We start from the raw sequence: 20,722 nt of genomic DNA, 5'->3' as shown, positions 1-20,722 counted from the left end.
CCGACGCTCTCTCTCAGGTTCATCATGGCAGAGCTGCTGCAGACGGAGAAGACGTACGTCCGAGACCTGCAGGAGTGTCTGGAGGTGAGGAAAGTGGGTTTCTCTTCAGGTTCCTTAGCGGTTCACCTGCTGACTAACACCTCTGTGTGACAGACATACCTGTGGGAGATGACCAGCGGCGTGGAGGAGATCCCTTCTGGCATCGCCAACAAGGAGCAAACGATTTTTGGAAACATGCAGGACATCTACGACTTCCACAGCAAGTGAGTGAGGAGCAGATTGTTGCAGGCGTTCCTGAAGTAGCACCTGACAGACATTTAACAGAAAAGAAAGTAGATTTTTGGTTTTCAGGTTGAAAAAAAGAATTGAAAATGTCCATCACTTCGTGTTTTTCTGCGGGATTTTTAACCGTAGAACTGTCTTTGCAGTATTTTCCTGAAGGAGTTGGTGAACTACGAGCAGCTTCCAGAGGATGTTGGTCACTGCTTCGTCACCTGGGTAAGATCCTGGATGAAAACTAGAATCCCTGGGGAAATGTTTTTTATTTAATATTTGACACATCTCCTCTTCTTTTCTGGTTCTCCAGGCTGACAAGTTTCACATATATGTGGATTACTGCAAGAACAAACCAGACTCCAGTCAACTCATCCTGGAGAATGCCGGAACCTTTTTCGACGTGAGTAAAGCTGGTTCCTTTTAAACTCTTCAGGTGGATGATTCTTATAAGTCCTTCAGTTTCCAGAGAATCTGGATCATTTCAGGGAAAAATGAGTTTCCTCTCTTGGAATGACTTCTAATGGATGCTTAGGATGCTTAATCTATTAAAGTGGTGTGGTTCACCAGTTTTCTGAAGGTTTTTAAAGTTTTTCTTTGGATAATTTGTTTTTTTCCCTCATTTGCAGTCCCGTCCCAGTAGCTGGACATTTTCAGAGGAGAGTTCTTTATGCCATATAACTCTAACTTATGAATCATTCAAGCATGAAAACAGTTCCTGAGCTAGCATAGTAGGTTATTTTGAGACTTTAGTTATCTTTTCTTTTGACAAACATAGTTTAAAACATCATATTGTAAAGACTAACTAATGTATTTACTAACTTTATTCTGTTTTAAAAGCTCATGTTGTCTTGTTTATGCTAATGTTGCAGCTAATATAACACTGGTAAAAGTAATCCAGTCTCTGATACAGTTTAGGCTAATGAATTAGCTAACATTCTATGTTCATGCGATTATAGGAGCAGACGTAGTAATGTTCTCTTCTTTGACTAAAAGCTGTTAACACAGTAAATATAGTTAACATCTTATTTATGCTAACATTATTATAACAGAAATCTCGTTTAATATAATATCATGTCTAGAATAACATTATTTTTAGACTAAAATAGCAACTATTATCTTTTTATGCTAAAACTGAAAGAACAAACTAATCCTGTAGCTAATGCTATTTATATAAACAGGTCATATTGTTATACACATATTATGGACAAAACAGCTGCCATAATTATGTGGTTAGCCTATATAGTACTATGATGTGAGTTTTTATTACTGTTTTCAGCTTTAACCTATGAATCATACCAGCATAAAAACAGGCTCTAAGCTAACATAGCAGCTAAAAATCATCATCTTGTTTAGCCTAAAGTTATCATATTTGGGGGAAAAAAACTTAATTCTGCTTTAACTTAGCAGCTAGTACTAACATAGCAGCTCATGGTATCTGTTTATGCTGTGTTGCAGCTAAAATAACGTTGGTAAAGTTAATCTTTCCTGATTCTGTTTAGGCATCTGTTGTATGTTGGCTTGTTTTGTAGATAACATCTATCTTCCATGTCTGATAGAGCAGCAAATGCTATATTTAAAGTCACTTTGTGTTCCTAGACTCATATAACTTTTAAAACTGTCTCCTTACATCTATTCAATCTAATATTGTCATATTTTGGCTAACGAAGCTACTACAGCCACTTTGCTTTGCCTAAATAAAACAGCTACAGTTGTAGTTTAAGCTAACATGTTTAGATTAGCATTGCATATTTAGAATAGCAGCTGTAGTTATAATTTTACTCTAAAATAGAAACAACAGATTTTGAACACTACAGCTAATGTTATATTTTTTACTTTAACATTTAAGCAGATGTTTTGGCTAAAATAGCAGTTTAAATGATCTTGTTAATGCTAATATAACATAATATTTTCTTCTTTGGGTTTATATTATCATGTTAAGGCTAATACGAGTCGAATGTTTATTTTGTTTGTTTTTGTTTGTTTTTTTTTAAGTCCTGGCCTATGAATCAGTCAGGCACATGAAAAAGCTTTTCACAAATAACTGACAACTTGGTTGTTCTTCTTAAGCGCTGCAGTTAGCTTTGTTTTTTTTGTTTTTTTATGTTAAAAGTATTTTTCGTCTCTGTCACGCTGAGGAACACGATCAGTTTCCAGGTGATTTCTGAACAGGTACATCATTACCATATATGGACAAAGAGTGTGTTTGGGAAGATTTATCAACAAATCATTCTGACTGACCTGTTCATGTTGTCTCTTAACTCACATTTTAGACTTTACTGGTGTGATGGAAGTAATCAGTGTCTCTGGGAAGTTGATGAATGGAGTAAATGGAGGTTTTATTTCCTCCTGCATGTGTTCAGGTGTGGTTGAACTGTTTTGCCAGCAGATGGAGACGTTTCATCACTGATTGGCAGTTTAACTGGATATTTGATTAATTTATATTTCACTCTATTTATTAGGAAAAACAGAAAACTGAAGTAAAATACATGAATTAATAGTAGTTATATAAGTTACTATGAGTTCAGCATATTAACCTCCCCCTGCCCACCACATTTCCCTCATTTGAGAGAAATATTACAAGCTGGAACATTTACTATTTTTCCTGGTCAACTGAAACACCACATATTAACGCTAAGACGTCTGTTTTTTTGTTTCTGTGCAGAATATTTTAAAGCATCAGAATATTTTTTATTCCTATAGGAAGTTTCTTTCAGTCATTTATTTGTTTTACGTGAGGATGCTGATGCTGGTTTTCTCCTGCATACGACACATAATGTTAATCCTGGTCATCTGCTTGTGTGTTCAGACGCTTATTTATTAAGTGTTTAAACTTATGGAGAGCTTATATAATTGATTATCTTGAAAAGTCAACTTCAGTTTGCTGAATTCAAGCTGTGTCTCGGTCATACTGTGGTGTTTTTCTGTCCAGGATGCATGTTAAAAGAGCAGTTCTGGCGGTTTGCTCGCTTGTTTTCCCATCTATGCTGGACGCAGAAGACGCAGTTTCCGCCTCCTGCGTTGGTTTCGTACATAATTTTGAAGGAGCTTCACTCTCTGTTGCTCGCCCCGGAAAATGGAGCAATACTTCTGGAAACTGCATATTTCCAGACGTCATTTCTCTTGCTATGGCTTTTTTGTCAGTTCATCCACCAGCTGGCAGTGCAAGGTTCACTGTTCACTTCTAAAAACACCAGAAGAAGAATGAATTTCCTGTTTTTATCTTCACATGTATTTATTTGGTGGTTTTTGTGTCATCGTCTTCCCGTTCCTCTTCTTCTCAGTTTTGTTCCTTTCTCTGATTGTGAGTCAGCGATGCATCTCAACACTGCCCCCGGTGGTTTCCAGTGGAATTGCTCCGTTTTCTGCATCGGATTGCTGAGCTGCCTGAAAACAGACAAAATTCTGTAACGACGGAGGAAACGGATGTCTGTCTGTCTTTAGCCCCAGACAAACTGTACTTATACTTGGCTTGAAAGATGTGGTTCTGATGCGTCCCTACATCTTTAGAAACTTCAGGAACCTTCTGGAAAAATGAACCGTAGCCTGTTTTCAGGGCTGAATGTTCCCTTAGTTCTCCCGTAACTCCGACCATTCCTGCTACGTTGCTGCGTTCGTTTTCGCTCTGACTGGTTTCTATCTGCTGCATTTGAACAGGACATCCAGCAGAAACGTGGGCTGGCTAACTCCATCAACTCCTACCTCATTAAACCCGTCCAGAGAATCACAAAGTACCAGCTCCTGCTGAAGGTAAGCAGCCGTCCTGCAGCACACCTCAGACCTTCATGATGCCAAACAAACCCGTGTGACTCTGCAACGTCCTGCAGGAGCTGCTGTCCTGCTGCGAGGAGGGGAAAGGAGAGATCAAAGATGGTTTGGAGGTGATGCTCAGCGTTCCTAAGAGAGCAAATGACGCCATGCATCTGGCCATGTTGGAGGGTAAGACGCCATTCTCGCTGCTGCTGAACGCCAGAGACGTCTTCGTTTGATGCAAACTCTGCCCTCATCTTCTCAAGGGTTTGAGGAGAACCTGGAAGTCCAGGGGGAGCTGATCCTGCAGGACAGTTTCCAGGTCTGGGACCCGCGCTCGCTAATCCGAAAGGGGCGGGACCGGCATCTCTTCCTGTTTGAGTTCTCGCTGGTTTTCAGCAAAGAGATCAAAGACTCTGCCGGAAGGACAAAGTACCAGTACAAGAACAGACTACTGGTGGGTGTTTTCCTCGTCCAGCTGCAAGGCGTCTCTGTTTTCACCGATTTAATTCACCTCCCGTCTCTCCTGCAGACGTCGGAGTTGGGGGTAACGGAGCACATCGAGGGTGACCCGTGTAAGTTTGCTCTGTGGGCAGGAAGAACGCCCTCCTCCGACAACAAAACTGTGCTGAAGGTAAGTGGGAGGTGATGGAAATAAAAGGCGTCCTCTGATGCCTTCAGTCGTCGTTAGGAGTGACGTTTTTCACTTCATTCAGGCTTCCAGCATGGAGGCCAAACAGGAGTGGATCAAGAACATCAGGGAGGTGATCCAGGAGAGGATGACTCACCTGAAGGGGGCGCTGAAGGAGCCTCTTCATCTGCCCAAAACACCAGCACTGACCAAACCCAGGAACCACACCAAGAGGTACCCAGAGACGTCTGAGAAACTACAGATGGATCCGTGTCATCAAGCCTGAAAACTCCGAAATACCAGTCAGCATGACGTCTCCATGGAGACGTGACGTTTCCACGCAGACGTGGCGTTTCCATGGAGACGTGACGTTTCCACGCAGACGTGGCGTTTCCATGGAGACGTGACGTTTCCATGCAGACATGAGGTTTCCATGGAGATGTGGCGTTTCCATGGAGACGTGATGCTTCCATGCAGACGTGACGTTTCCACGCAGACGTGACGTTTCCATGGAGACGTGACGTTTCCACGCAGACGTGACGTTTTCAGCCTCAGCTGTCAGATTCTGAGGCTAAAATGATGCAAACTGAATGTATGAACAGATAAAGCAGCAGAAAGAGCAACCAGAAGAAGAAAACTAAACAGATCCAGATGACACGTTCATCTGAAAACATGTTTTTAAAATGAATTCGGTCCTTTTTATCACCATGGAGACGGAGGACAAGCTCAGACTTAGTCGCGTGGTTTCCAACAGCCAATCGGAAGCTGAGTTTTGTTGCTTCTGATTGGAGGAGATGACGCCTCTCTCTGTGTTGTGTCCGTTCAGGGACGGAGGTGAGGACGGAGACAGTCAGGGAGACGGCAGCAGCCAGCCGGACACCATCTCCATTGCCTCCAGGACTTCCCAGAACACCGTCGACAGCGACAAGGTAGGAAACCCGCACTGAGCATGTGCAAAGGTGATGAGCTGATGACCTGCACCTGTGTGTGTGCTACGGGGTCTCCTGTGCAGCTGCTGCAGGGGCTGTGCATGTGGCAGCAGGATGGTTTGCATGAAGCGGGTTCCGTGTTGGATGTAGTTTGAGGAGAAGTAAGCGATGAGGAGCGATGAAGAACTTCTTCAGGTTGTGTTCAGGTGTCTGCCATGATGCCTCCCACATCCAAGTAAGGCTTTGAGCTCTTTACGTAACCGAGACGTGGTTTATTCTCTGAACTGTGATTTGATGAAAGGATGTGGAAATGTGGGAAAAGAGCAGGATATTCCTGAAGGAGGATCTGTGGATGGAAGCTGTTTGGATCGAAAGTAAAAAGGTTTAATGATGCAGGTTGGTTTGAAATTGTTGGATTAAACAAAAACAGCCAAACTTCTCATGAATTTCTGTTCTGTGAGCGCTGATGTGTATTAGACCAGTTTCTACACATTTTAACCTGTAAAACAAGAGATTTTTTTTTAATATAAAACTAAATATAAAGGCTGACTTCTTTTAATCCCAGTCAGCATGCAGACATGTCTTTATCCTCAGCCATCAGGCTGAAATGATGAAAGATGAACGTATCAATAGATATCAGTTCTGTAAGCTTCTCCAACCAGCAGATTAACTAGTGGAAGCAGGTGAGGGTGCCAAGATTGGGTTTTAAAAGTACCTTCACCCAAAAAATCCAACTTCCCTATTTATAAACAACCAAATTCAAACAGTGTAAACTGACCTTCACCATGGTGAGGCTCTGAAGCCCAGATGCAAGTAAATGCAACATGTAGTGTACTTCTATATGTTGTTCATTAACAACGTACTTTAATCCCACTTACTGCTTACATGGTGATTTTCTACTGTTTACGTTTAATAAGGACGTAAAAGTCATAAAACCACCAGATATGATGAGAAACATTAAACCCTAAAATCTATTTAGCTTTCTTTGCTCTGCTTGTTTTTTATGTAAAACTAAATATCGACAGATATAACAGCATAAAGAGAAGAAAACACATAGATCAGCAGTGAACAAGCCTTTTCTCATCTGCACATCATTCTCTCACATCTGAAACACACACACACACACACACACACAGTTTCCATGTTTCCACGCGTCTTCCTGCTACTATCTACCTGCTGTCCTCACTGCAGCACCTCCACCTCAGCTGCATCCCAAACGTCTTCTTGGCTTTATTCCAGCCATAGAGGATCATTATTTTCCTGCTTTTCTCGTCACTTGTTGATCTTTGGCTGCTCCTGATTGGACGTTACCGTCAGTTTAAGCTCTCTGATTGGTGGAAAGTCTGACAGGAAGTGTCTTCATCATCATGTCCAGGTGGAAATAGAGGTCTCTTAGCAACATGGTAGTGATGGTGATGAAGATGTGATAAATAATGGTGGATTTACCATCTAGAGTCTCTGAATAAACACTACATCAGGATTGTAAACCTCCTGGACGGATAGAAACGCTGGAAAACCTCCGTAGACCAGCGGGAGGGTCACATGACCACTCTGTCGTTTCTGACAGTAAAGATAGATGTGTTGCAGTTTGAAGGGTTAAACTTGAAGCCATTGACACACACACACACACACACACATCAGACATGGCCTCCTTCTGTAGTGTTACACAGCGTGGCCTTTTCACCGTGCAACCCCACGCCCACACACCAACCTTCCTCTAAATGTCACACACACACACAGAAAAGCCTTGGCTGTGCAGTTTAGTGTGTGTGCTCTTGTTTACTCCTCTTCAGTCCGCCATCGTCTTCTGCTCTTTGTGCTCATGTGTGCACATCCACCATGAGTGTGACTGTCGCGTCCCGTGAAGACATGAATCTTGCCAGGCCTGTCAGAGTGGGTGTGTTGCTGCTCCGCTCTGGTTTATTATTTCCAGGACTCAGAAAACTCCAGCTGGTTATTTTTAGATCCTCCTCTGCTGTTTTCCTCAAAGCGTCCAAGAAGAGAAACACTTTGTCCTAAATTTTGTTTTGACGCCTGGTTTGAACAAGGCTGACGCAGCCGTATCCATCTGTCTGATCGCTCCGCGATGCTGCTCTGAGGACGGAGGACACGGACCTGAGCTGGCAACACATGGTTGTTCCATCGTTAGAGGTTCAAGCCCACAAAGCAAACTTCCCAACGCCGCAGCATGGCATTCCCAAGACTCCGTACCCGGATTTCTCGGCAGACAGAAAAACCCACCGGTCAGCCACTAGGTGGCGCGATGGCGTTTTGGCGTCTAACTAAAACACAGAAATTTGCTAGATGAATTCTGATTGCCAGATTCCTCGGAAGATGCTCCGTCTGTCTTTTTGCGACCATCTTTGTCTACGAAGACGTTTTTCTTCGTCTACGTAAGAAAACATGCAAAACGTGTTTTAGTGAACTTGTCAGGCGGCGTTGACCTGATCAGTGGGACATTTTCTGCTCATCAAGCCAGAGTCTGAGCTGAAACCGACTTATAAGTTTCCACTCCGTAACTCGGCTTGCCCGGATAAAACGTTTATGGAAAAGCTAGCTAAATGAAAAAGGATCGATAACCTCAGAGACGAGAGATAATCACATAATATTTATGCACATTCTGAAAAATGTAATCCTAGGGGGCGCCGTAACGTTGAGTAGTTTATTCTGCAGAAACAGCTGGATGGTTATACATCAAACCTCATACACATATTCTGCACATTATCCTGCGAAGACATGTAGAAATAAACCCCGCCCACTTTCTCCAATTGTGACTTATGAGCAGAAAAATCACCAGTTTGTCCAACAGACATTTAGTTTGGCAGATTTATCCCTTAAATGACAACGCTTCACCGCAACTTTCAGTCAACAGAGAAGTCTTTATTTTTAAGAAGTATGCAAATGAGCTTAACACGTAACGTTTTACCAGGTAACTCGGCACCAAACTCGCCGCAGTCGTTAATGCGTTGTCCAGTCTATTAAGTTTGGTAACAATTCATGAAATCGTCAGTGTGCTGGAATTTGTTTAGCCATAAAACTATTAATACATTTACCCATTTTTATTGCAACAACTATCTGAGTTGCATCCAAATTCACAAAATTCAACACATTCCTGATCATCTGTTAATATTTTCACAAATTTTGCACAAACTTTATTTTGAGATATGAATTGCAAAAACAATTTATTCTTATTTTCTCCAATTTTACATAGAGACAGTCTAAAATGGTTTCCAGGATGCCAACACTGTCCCGGTCATGCCAGATTAGTCTGGATTTTCTGTAGCAACAGTTTAGGAGTCATGATTTTTCAATAAAACTGCACATACAGTTTTGTACAAAATAGATTGTGGAGAGCCAACATCATTGAGAGCCGTTGGGCAGCCTAAACTGTGAGACTCTACAGTCTTAGCATGAGCCGCTAATGTCACACTCTACAGTCTTAGCATGTGCCGCTAATGTGAGACCCTACGGTCTTAGCATGAGCCGCTAATGTCAGACTCTACAGTCTTAGCATGTGCCGCTAATGTGAGACCCTACGGTCTTAGCATGAGCCGCTAATGTCAGACTCTACAGTCTTAGCATGTGCCACTAATGTGAGACCCTACAGTCTTAGCATGAGCCGCTAATGTCACACTCTACAGTCTTAGCATGTGCCACTAATGTGAGACCCTACGGTCTTAGCATGAACCGCTAATGTGAGACCCTACGGTCTTAGCATGTGCCGCTAATGTGAGACCCTACGGTCTTAGCATGAGCCGCTAATGTGAGACCCTACGGTCTTAGCATGTGCCGCTAATGTGAGACCCTACGGTCTTAGCATGAGCCGCTAATGTGAGACCCTACGGTCTTAGCACGAGCCGCTAATGTGAGACCCTTCGGTCTTAGCATGAACCGCTAATGTGAGACCCTACGGTCTTAGCATGAGCCGCTAATGTGAGACCCTACGGTCTTAGCATGAGCCGCTAATGTGAGACCCTACGGTCTTAGCATGAGCTGGTAATATCAGACATAATGTTATTGTTGGCTTCAGAAATGAGCTAACTCTTACTCTCATTGCACATCCTACAGTGGAGGTTTATGTATTAATTCAACGCATAATTATGCAGTAAAAAGAGTGGGAATTTTGTTTAAAGTAGTTCTTGGTCAAATAGAGCAGCTGATAGCCAGGAAACATTTAAAATTAAATTAAGCTTTATACACCAAACGTACACATTTGAAGCTAGTTGTGATCCCACCAGTGTGTCTGTAATAAGTCAGATGTTCCACAGTCTGGGTTCTGAGGGTGGGAAGCTACTGTTTTTATGTGACGAATGTCATATTTTTTTTCCCTGTTTCCCTTCGTCTCTGCAGACTTGTTTATCTTTTCCTCTTTTTGTCTTTTTTCAGATTTGATTCTTATTTTTATTTTTCCTCATGCTCATGATCTGTGTTTGGCTTTATTCCTGACAGACTGGAATAACTGGAAAAATCAGGAAGGGAGCTAGTTTTGTTTGTTTTTGTTTTAAACTTTCTATGCTCATTCCATTACTTTTTCCATATTGACACGTCTTCCTGCTACTATCTACCTGCTGTCCTCACTGCAGCACCTCCACCTCAGCTGCATCCCAAACCTCTTCTTGGCTTTATTCCAGCCATAGAGGATCATTATTTTCCTGCTTTTCTCATCACTTGTTGATCTTTGGCTGCTCCTGATTGGACGTTACCGTCAGTTTAAGCTCTCTGATTGGTGGAAAGTCTGACAGGAAGTGTCTTAATAATTTTTACAATAAACTATGTGTCTCTGAGCATCTTTCTCAGCACCAAGGCTACGAGACTCTGCCACTTTAAGCACCTGTGCTAAAAGATTCCACATCTAAGCACCTGTGCAATGAGACCCCGCCTCTTTAAGCACCTGTGCAATGAGACCCCGCCTCTTTAAGCACCTGTGCAATGAGACCCCGCTTCTTTAAGCACCTGTGCTATGAGACCCCGCCTCTTTAAGCACTCCGCCTCTTTAAGCACTCCGCCTCTTTAAGCACCTGTGCTATGAGACCCCGCCTCTTTAAGCACTCCGCCTCTTTAAGCACCTGTGCTATGAGACCCCGCCTCTTTAAGCACTCCGCCTCTTTAAGCACTCCGCCTCTTTAAGCACCTGTGCTATGAGACCCCGCCTCTTTAAGCACTCCGCCTCTTTAAGCACCTGTGCTATGAGACCCCGCCTCTTTAAGCACTCCGCCTCTTTAAGCACCTGTGCTATGAGAATCTGCCCTATTTTCCCACACGGGCTGCGTGACGTCACCTCTTCCTGCTCATTTTTCTCTTCACATGAAGCTTTCTTGTGTTTTCATGGAGTTGATCTGTTTTTTTTATGCTCACGTTATGAAATGGGGAAAAAACTTTGGTCCCCCCCTCATCCCAGCCGACCCTCGGGGCTCATGCAGGCGCCGGTCCGGTTCTTTCCTCTTGTATATGTTGTCCAGTGTGGCCTACATTCAACCTGATGTCTGCTGTGATATACATAAACACAACAAGGGAGGCAGTTAGAGCAGGAATATGACTTCCAGGAGACGGTTGTGGTTGAGAGAAATGGGAGGAAACAGACGTAGCATTGTTCAGCTCTTACTAAATACCAGCGCAGATGGCGAGATGTGCAAGTTTGTGACGTCCTCAGCGAGACGCCATGTTGTTTTCAGTCAGATGTCTTTTTCTGTCCAGCTGCACCTGAACCAGACCTGATGGTGAACCTGCTGCAGATCTGCGACGCTTAGCGGCGACGTAGCGGCAGACAACTCGGTCCTGCTTCATGTGGGGAAGCTGTGACGTGTTGGGGTGTGATGAGTCAGCCGTGGTTCAGCCTGTGGTCTTTATTTAAAGCGTCATTCCAGTGGCTGTCAGCTTGGCAGCCTTCGTGGTTCCACGGCTTCCAGTCCTATAAGTTGTGTATTTAGCCTCCGCCTTTGCCTGGAGTAAAAACGGCCTCCATAAAAGTTTGGAAAGAGGTTGGAGTTGGATTTTGTTTTACACTCAGTCACTTTATCAGGTTCATCTTAAACAGCCAATCACACTGCAGCATATAGACACGTCGAAGACGACTTACTGAAGTCCAAACTGAGGATGAAGAAGAAAGATGTAAGGGGCTTTGAATGCAGCATGGTTGGTGGTCTGAAGAGGAGAAAATATCTAGTTAACAGCAGCCAAAAAAGCTAAAGTCTGAAGCTAAAGTCCCCCAAATAAATGCATCTAATGTTCATCTGAAAATGTAGACAAACTCATAAAATAAAGACACCAGTTTGGCGGGTGAGGGTGCCATGACTGGGTATAAAAGGAGCCTCCTCTCATAGTTTAGATTTTCGTTAGTTAGTTACAGATGTTTAGCGACTGTGATGCTTCTTGTCCGTATGTTCAGCTGCTGCATAGGAAAAGTCAAACCTGCTGTTTTTTTACATATTTGTCTCATGATTCCATTTTTTTCCATTAATCTGCAACAAAAGATCAATTTCACCCATTTTATAATCATTTAAGATTTTTCAAATGTTTAGGAAATGATTATGATGATGATGATTCATTATAGTCAGGAAGAAGTGGGAAAAAAAAATTAAACTGACCGAATGAAAAATGCTAAAATGAATAAAAAGAACCCAGTGATTGATCCAACCCACCACCTGTAGATACCATGTGACTGGTCGTTACTGGTTTTAATGGTTTTGAGGCCTAACATTTTCATTCTTTCAAAGTGCTGCAGGATGTTGCAGCTACAAATCTCACACGTTGTTGACACGTGTGTTCTCATGAATCAGATGCATTCAGTCGGTGCTGAAGCCATCTGCTGGTCATATGACACACACTTCCACTGGTGGCTGGGAGTGTTGTGGTGCTCCAGTTGCTTCCAGGGAGTGGAAGAAATGTGCACACACTCATCCAGCAGTGTGTTCCCATCAAACACAAAGCCATGGCTGTTTGTTCAGGCCGAGAAAGGAGAGAGAGAGAGAGAGAGAGAGAGAGAGAGAGAGAGAGAGAGAGAGAGAGAGAGAGAGAGAGAGAGAGAGAGAGAGAGAGAGAGAGAGAGAGAGAGAGAGTGGAAGAGAGAGAGAGAGGGCGTGTTGGTGTGTGTTGGTGTGTGTTGGTGTGTGCGGTGAAGACAAGCCAGGGAGTTGTCAAAGCCGAGAGGCAGACAGACGAGGAGAGGTCGACATGCCGAAGTGGATGAGCTTTAAACTGTTCAAGGAGAGCAGCAGAGTGAGTTTCCAGCACTTTTCCTTCTGTTGCCGGCGGGAACGGGATGCTCAGCCGTTTGTTTACCGTTTGCTGCAGCTGAAGTTAAAGTCTGATGGTTTCTGAAGCAGAATTTCTTCTTTCTGCTGCAGAAAAGAAGTGTGTGTGTGTGTGTGTGTGTGTGTGTTCATATGCAGACAGACAGGAAACGAGCCATTAGCTGCCACAGAGAGACAGACGGATAAATGAAATGTCAGCATTCAGACAGCAGAACTGAAGTCGGTCGGTCCAGATCAGTCAGAACTGAAGGAGAAGAAGACTGGAGGTCTACTGGACAGGTGGACAGGTGGATGGATGGATAGATGGACGGATGGATGGATGGATAGATGGATGGATGAATGATGGTTCGTTGGATGATGGATGGATGGATGGATGGATGGATGGATGATGATGGATGGATGGATGATGGATGGATGGATGGATAGATGGATGGATGGATGATGGTTCGGTGGATGGATGGATGGATAATGGATGGATGAATGATGGTTCGTTGGATGATGGATGGATGGATGGATGATGGTTCGTTGGATGATGGATGGATGGATGGATGATGGTTCGTTGGATGATGGATGGATGGATGGATGATGGTTCGTTGGATGATGGATGGATGGATGGATGATGGTTCGTTGGATGATGGATGGATGGATCGATGATGGTTCGTTGGATGATGGATGGATGGATGGATGGATGATCGTTGGGAATTCTCTTCAGCTGGTCGACCATCAAAGTTGCTGTAGTTGAAAGTTATGGTGTTGCCTTCAGGTGCAGCGGGAAGATGAAGATGATGCATCATCTTCATCTCTGCAGCCCTTTTAGGTTTTAAATTCTGGAAACTTGTTTTTAGGGAGATTTTTTTCTGTTTGCAGGAATAAATCGCTGTTGGAACAGAAATGATTTCACTTTAAGAAAAATCTAGATCAAGATTAAAGCAAAACACTGAAATCTGTTTTTCTTCCAAAAAATATTTTTTCCCTTTTTAAGTCTTTTTTATTTTTCCTTGTGAAACATTTTTATTCTAGTTTTCTCAATTTACCATATTGTAAAAATAAGGTAAATTGAAAGTTTTTTTACATTGAGAAAATTAAAAATATATTTTAGTTGTTACAGCTTTATTAGACGTAATAAATTTTTTTAAAAAGAAAAAAATTAAGATAATTTTACAAAAACTAAATGTACTTTTTTTTTTTTTTTTTTTTTTTTACACCCCAAAAAAAAGTCCAGTAAAAAGTTACACACATGGTGGTTGTTTGACTTTACGGCTGCGTTCTGCAGAGAAGCTCCAATAACCGATCAATCTGCACCATTTGATTTTAGATCTCCATGTAACAGGATGCCTGAATTCTGCTTCCACTTTCTACACTGCCACTTCTACATCTTCTTTTCTACTTCTACTACCACATCTTCTACTGCTACTTCTACTACCACATCTTCTACTGCTACTTCTACTACCACATCTTCTACACTGCCACTTCTACATCTTCTTTTCTACTACTACCACATCTTCTACGCTGCTACTTCTACTACCACATCTTCTACGCTGCTACTTCTACTACCACATCTTCTACGCTGCTACTTCTACTACCACATCTTCTACTGCTACTTCTACCACATCTTCTACGCTGCTACTTCTACTACCACATCTTCTACTGCTACTTCTACTACCACATCTTCTACTGCTACTTCTACTACCACATCTTCTACTGCTACTTCTACTACCACATCTTCTATGCTGCTACTTCTACCACATCTTCTACACTGCCACTTCTACATCTTCTTTTCTACTACTACCACATCTTCTACGCTGCTACTTCTACTACCACATCTTCTGCTGCTACTTCTACTACCACATCTTCTGCTGCTACTTCTACTACCACATCTTCTATGCTGCTACTTCTACTACCACATCTTCTGCTGCTACTTCTACTACCACATGTCCTACGCTGCTACTTCTACTACCACATCTCCTACGCTGCTACTTCTACTACCACATCTTCTATGCTGCTACTTCTACCACATCTTCTACGCTGCTACTTCTACCACATCTTCTACACTGCCACTTCTACATCTTTTCTACTACTACTACATCTTCTGCTGCTACTTCTACTACCACATCTTCTACGCTGTTACTTCTACTACCACATCTTCTATGCTGCTACTTCTACTACCACATCTTCTACACTCCTACTTCTACTACCACATCTTCTATGCTGCTACTTCTACTACCACATCTTCTACACTCCTACTTCTACTACCACATCTTCTCCGCTGCTACTTCTACTACCACATCTTCTACGCTGCTACTTCTACTACCACATCTTCTGCTGCTACTTCTACTACCACATGTCCTACGCTGTTACTTCTACTACCACATCTCCTACGCTGCTACTTCTACTACCACATCTTCTATGCTGCTACTTCTACTACCACATCTTCTACACTGCCACTTCTACTACCACATCTTCTATGCTGCTACTTCTACTACCACATCTTCTGCTGCTACTTCTACTACCACATCTTCTACGCTGTTACTTCTACTACCACATCTTCTACGCTGCTACTTCTACTACCACATCTTCTACGCTGCTACTTCTACTACCACATCTTCTATGCTGCTACTTCTACTACCACATCTTCTATGCTGCTACTTCTACTACCACATCTTCTGCTGCTACTTCTACTACCACATGTCCTACGCTGTTACTTCTACTACCACATCTTCTACGCTACTACTTCTACTACCACATCTTCTGCTGCTACTTCTACTACCACATCTTCTACGCTACTACTTCTACTAACACACCTTCTCCTGTTACTTCTACCGCTACATCTTCTGGGGCAGGAAACATTGTGACATTTTTCATGCTAATAAAGATCAGAAGCATGTGAAGGTGAAAGTGGGCCTTGGATTGAGCCTTGAGGAACTCCAAAAAGAACCTTCATTTGTCGAGTTGGTGAATTCCAATCTGACTCAGATTGGTTCCGCTGGTCTGACTAGTTCTCCCCGGACTGGCTCGGATTGATTGTGATCAGTTGTTATCAGATGCTGCGAGCTCTGAAGCTGCTGGAGCTGTGAAACATCTGCAGCGGCTTCAGCAGTGAAGAAGTGATGGGCTTTCTCCCCGGCTTTTATCCGAGGAAGCTTTTTCCTTTCCGGAACCACGTTGGCCTTCAGTCCTGCGTCCTTCCTGGTGACAGGATGAAGGAGGTGGAAACGGAAACTTTGCTCCATCTAGACGTGCCAAAAAGTGATTTTAGTTTATTCAGCTTGACGGCTTTTAGTCACATTTATCTGTTCAAGACTCTGAATCATTAATGACTCGAAATTTATTTATTTTAAAATAATGTTGATGTTTAGTTGATTTGCCAGGGAACATGTGTAAAAACATAAAAAGATGCTTCACACCAGATTTAGCCTTAGCTAGTTTCCATCTGCAGTCCCACGGCAGGCAAAGTCGTACAATTTAAAAATATACAACAGCTGTACTTAGTTTACATTTCTCATAAAAACATACATAGATACATACATATACACATATATTCCATGTGTATGAATATGAATGTGTGTATATGTTTGCCTTGTCTCTGATTATTTAGGATGAAGTGTTCTGGTAGTAAATGAGCGTTATGTTGCAGAAATATTAAGACTGAAACATTTATGTTTGAGGCGTGGAACAAAGAGACGTCGTCATCAGGTTAATGGTCATGATGAAGGCTGGAGGCCGGCCTCTCTGCAGCTCATCGATATTTCTGTCCGCTAGTCGGCATCCTGTTTCTAATGGAAACGTTCAGTCAGGAAGTCGTCTGTCCGTCCTCTGAGTTGTAGGAATGAATTCTGCGGCTCACTGCGGGTCACATGTTTTATTCCAGCAGGATGAATTTGTACTAGAACGTTTGATTTTCTGTACGAGTTGGAAAACTTCACTTCGTGGACATTTGAAGCGTCAGTGAGGCCCAGTTCCCGCTGCCTGCTGCAGCTCAGACATATGATCATCACAAGCCTGCATGTGTGTGTCAGCAACATGCAGAGCGGTCATGTGACAGACACGCCCTGAAAACACACAGAAACACCAGAAACTGGTTAGATTGGAGCGGAAACGGGCCGACTGCAGGTAGGATTCAGTCTTCTGTCACAGTTCTGCTGCTGGATGAGCAGAAATCCATCCGTTCTGGTTCCTCAGAGGATTTATTCAGAACCGTGTCGGACCTCCAGGACTCGATCAGGGGAGGGTTTTAACATGAGGCTGGATCAGAGGTGGACAGGGAGGACAGGACATTTCCACCTGGTGGACCGATGCGCTGCCACTTGCTGGACAGGAGGGGTTTCCCTCACGGGGGGTGTCCTGACGACTGCGGCAGAATCCAGACTGGTTGGGTTCCTGTCTGCTATGTGGGCCGTTTCCATGGCAATGACCCTGAGACCCGGTTTCCTGCCGTTGGGTTTTACGGACTTGTTGTGTCTTCAGGCCTTTAGGCACCGGAACCGATGCAGGTCCGATGTGCAGCGAGGGTCGCTGAGCGGGCCAGGATAGACCACAATGCATTGCAGGCAGGAGCTGGGAATCTTATTGATCCGTATCAGTTCCACTGTTGGAGTTGCAGTCCTGACTGGACTGGTCGGACTGCCGCTACAAAACAAAGTCTTTGTATTTCAGGCCGAACGTGGAGACCGGCTTCGGCTGTCAGCGACCTGCAGCGAACGCAGCCCGCCCCGTGGCGGGTCGTTCAGGCTTTTCGCCCGTTTTTCTGCGTTTTAATGTGAAGAAGTTTTATGTGGAACAGCTTCATGTCAGAAAGAAAGACCGGGCCGGAGCCGAGTCTTCTGGTCCCTTTTTATTCAGTGGAAATTCTGCTTCTGTTTGAGCATGGCGGGTCCGTCCACGCTCCTACGGGCGGTTTCATACGTAGCTCTACGGTTTCTACACTGCGGCATGTCACATGACTGATCACATGATCCTGGAGCTGGTTTTGCTTCAAAGGAACAAACGTCCAGATTTCTGCTTTTACTCGTCTTTTCTTACAAGTTCACGCTCCTCCTGCCTCCAGCGCCCCCTGCTGGAGGGAGGAGACGCCGAGGAGTGGCGTGAGGTTGGATCGGAGACGTCAGCCGTCTCCAGCTGACGTCACGCCGCCGCCGAACAGCAGAACGCACCGCCGGAGTCGGAGCAAAGTTCCTCTCGGAGCTCAGCTCTAATCGGCTGGAAGAAGTGACAACACCTGGTTGTCGGTGGCCATCTGGCAGGTCTAATTTCACCTGCACCTTCAGTCTGTGTTGCTAGGAGACCAGTAGCGCCGCTCACATGTGCAGAAGACGCATGAACACACACTCCACGCCGTTTTCCAAAACAAGCAGGAGACGTTTTTATTCCATCTGTTTAAAAACATTTATTTCATCTGGGTTCACCTGAGCGAGCAGGTGCTTCTTCTGGGAGGGTGTCTGTGGTTCTGTCTGCAGTGTTGTCACGGTAACGGCCAGGTATCACAGCCCCGCAGATGTCAGCTGATGTCTACAGTCACCAGGCTGGATGTTGGCGTCAGTCGGCTTTTCTGCTCCAGTTGTTCTGGTTTTCTGCTGCTGGGGGTCGTCTCCACCTGCTGCAGGCGGACCGGGTCCAGCCGGATCCGGTCCAGCTGGACCCGGTCCGTCAGGGTGGGGCGCGGTCCTGGTGGATCCAGGTCCGTATGGGGGGCGGTCCTGGTGGATCCAGGTCCGTATGGGGCGCGGTCCTGGTGGATCCAGGTCCGTATGGGGCGCGGTCCTGGTGGATCCAGGTCCGTATGGGGCGCGGTCCTGGTGGATCCAGGTCCGTATGGGGGGCGGTCCTGGTGGATCCAGGTCCGTAAGGGGCGGTCCTGGTGGATCCAGGTCCGGTCCGGTTCCTGCTAACGGTGTAAACTGTGAAGTCTGACTGGTGTGTTGTGTGTCTGCAGCTGTCTGGTGGATGTGAGCTGACCGTGGTCCTACAGGACTTCACCGCCGGATGCAGCACAGAGCTGTCCGTCTGCACAGGTGAGTCCAGATCCGCTGTGTGACCCAGATCCACGGAGGCCGCCGGTCTTCTGGGGTTATGGGTCTGAGGCCGAGGACCGGGTCCTGCCGTCGGCAGAATGTTTTTATGTATTTTTATTTCTAGTTTGGGTCCAAGCTGTCAGAAAGAGACCCAGACTGACCCCGGTCGGATCCGATCGGACCTCCGTCTTTGTTTTCCACCAGATTTCATGTCTTCACCTGCGTCAGTGTGACGCTGGAACTCTGGAAACCTCTCTAGAAACTAAGCTGCTGTTCTCTGCAGGTCAGACGGTGGAGCTGCTGGAGCGGCCAAGTGAGCGACCCGGCTGGTGTCTGGTCAGAACCACCGACCGCAGTCCGCCTCAGGAAGGTCTGGTTCCGAGCTCGGCGCTCTGCGTGTCGCATTCACGGTCCAGCGTGGAGATGGACTGCTTCTTCAGCTCAGGGAAAGGTAAGGGGGGGGTCTGTAGGGGCACCAGGACAGCTGGACCTGGCACTCCCTGGTGGGGGAGGGTCCTGAGTTCTGCTCCTGCTCGGAGAGACTCTGCTGGTCGGGTCGGGTCCGTCCGGCTCGGTTCGGTCCGGCGGTTGGGAGCCGGATCATGTCTGATGTGAATTCTACAGTAAAGAATAAAACGTCATGATGAAGAGGAGAAAAACGGCTTTAAGGCACCAGAAGAGAAACTCTCCATCTACGTTACGACCCGGACCGGATCCTGGTCCGGGTCACAGACCGGACCCCGGACCAGATCCCGATCCGGATCCTGGTCTGTGGAGGAAACTGGAGGAGAATCTGTCCTCCAAAGTTCTAATGATGCAGAAAATCAGTAAACCCAGAAGAGAACGGTGTTTTGTTTCATGAAGGTAAAATTCAGAAGGTGGACCTGAAAGTCCTGCAGGTGTTTGGAGACGGGGCGGATCTACGCCGACCCCTGCTGGTGGGATGTTGACATTACACCCAGAGGAAGCTGATGCTGGAGACACGGAGCGGTGGATGGAACCAGATTTGTTTCAGAATCTCCAAGCAAAACTTTCTAAAACTTAAGTAAAATAAATGATCTCAAAATCCAAAGTGATCAATCATCATAAAAAGTACCAGACTTTTATTTGGTTCAATGAAACAGTTTTGTTTGTAGTTTCCTCTTTGTCTCTTCTCACTATTTGGTTCCGCTTCAACGGCTTTGGTTTTGGCGTCACCATGGTGACTGTCAGTCCTGCAGGCGTCACCATGGTGACTGTCAGTTCCTGCAGGCGTCACCATGGTGACTGTCAGTTCCTGCAGGCGTCACCATGGTTACTGTCAGTTCCTGCAGGCGTCACCATGGTGACTGTCAGTTCCTGCAGGCGTCACCATGGTTACTGTCAGTTCCTGCAGGCGTCACCATGGTGACTGTCAGTTCCTGCAGGCGTCACCATGGTGACTGTCAGTTCCTGCAGGCGTCACCATGGTGACTGTCAGTTCCTGCAGGCGTCACCATGGTGACTGTCAGTCCCTGCAGGCGTCACCATGGTGACTGTCAGTCCCTGCAGGCGTCACCATGGTGACTGTCAGTTCCTGCAGGCGTCACCATGGTGACTGTCAGTTCTGCAGGCGTCACCATGGTGACTGTCAGTCCCTGCAGGCGTCACCATGGTGACTGTCAGTTCCTGCAGGCGTCACCATGGTGACTGTCAGTCCCTGCAGGCGTCACCATGGTGACTGTCAGTTCCTGCAGGCGTCACCATGGTGACTGTCAGTTCCTGCAGGCGTCACCATGGTGACTGTCAGTTCTGCAGGCGTCACCATGGTGACTGTCAGTCCCTGCAGGCGTCACCATGGTGACTGTCAGTTCCTGCAGGCGTCACCATGGTGACTGTCAGTCCTGCAGGCGTCACCATGGT

The 20,722-nt window shown here is 45.2% G+C and overlaps 1 protein-coding gene across 2 annotated transcripts in view; it reads left to right on the top strand.

The window, feature by feature from the left end:
- Positions 1-20,722, top strand: part of kalrna (kalirin RhoGEF kinase a) — a gene marked incomplete at its 3' end in the record, with an annotated part of 92,723 nt that overhangs the window by 18,496 nt on the left and 53,505 nt on the right. For both annotated transcript variants that reach the window (XM_079253699.1, XM_079253700.1), the window contains exons 15-26: positions 18-84; positions 154-263; positions 429-498; positions 587-676; positions 3,931-4,023; positions 4,101-4,212; positions 4,290-4,480; positions 4,556-4,657; positions 4,740-4,888; positions 5,481-5,583; positions 18,763-18,841; positions 19,125-19,292. In XM_079253699.1, the coding sequence (XP_079109825.1) occupies positions 18-84; positions 154-263; positions 429-498; positions 587-676; positions 3,931-4,023; positions 4,101-4,212; positions 4,290-4,480; positions 4,556-4,657; positions 4,740-4,888; positions 5,481-5,583; positions 18,763-18,841; positions 19,125-19,292 (1,334 nt within the window). The remainder of the gene's footprint in view (positions 1-17; positions 85-153; positions 264-428; positions 499-586; positions 677-3,930; positions 4,024-4,100; positions 4,213-4,289; positions 4,481-4,555; positions 4,658-4,739; positions 4,889-5,480; positions 5,584-18,762; positions 18,842-19,124; positions 19,293-20,722) is intronic.

Source organism: Telmatherina bonti (assembly GCF_933228915.1).
Source record: "Telmatherina bonti genome assembly, chromosome: 15".
Classification (NCBI taxonomy): Eukaryota; Metazoa; Chordata; class Actinopteri; order Atheriniformes; family Telmatherinidae; genus Telmatherina; species Telmatherina bonti.
The sequence above is the reverse complement of the archived record's forward strand: the minus strand, read 5'-3'. Positions and strand labels throughout refer to the sequence as shown.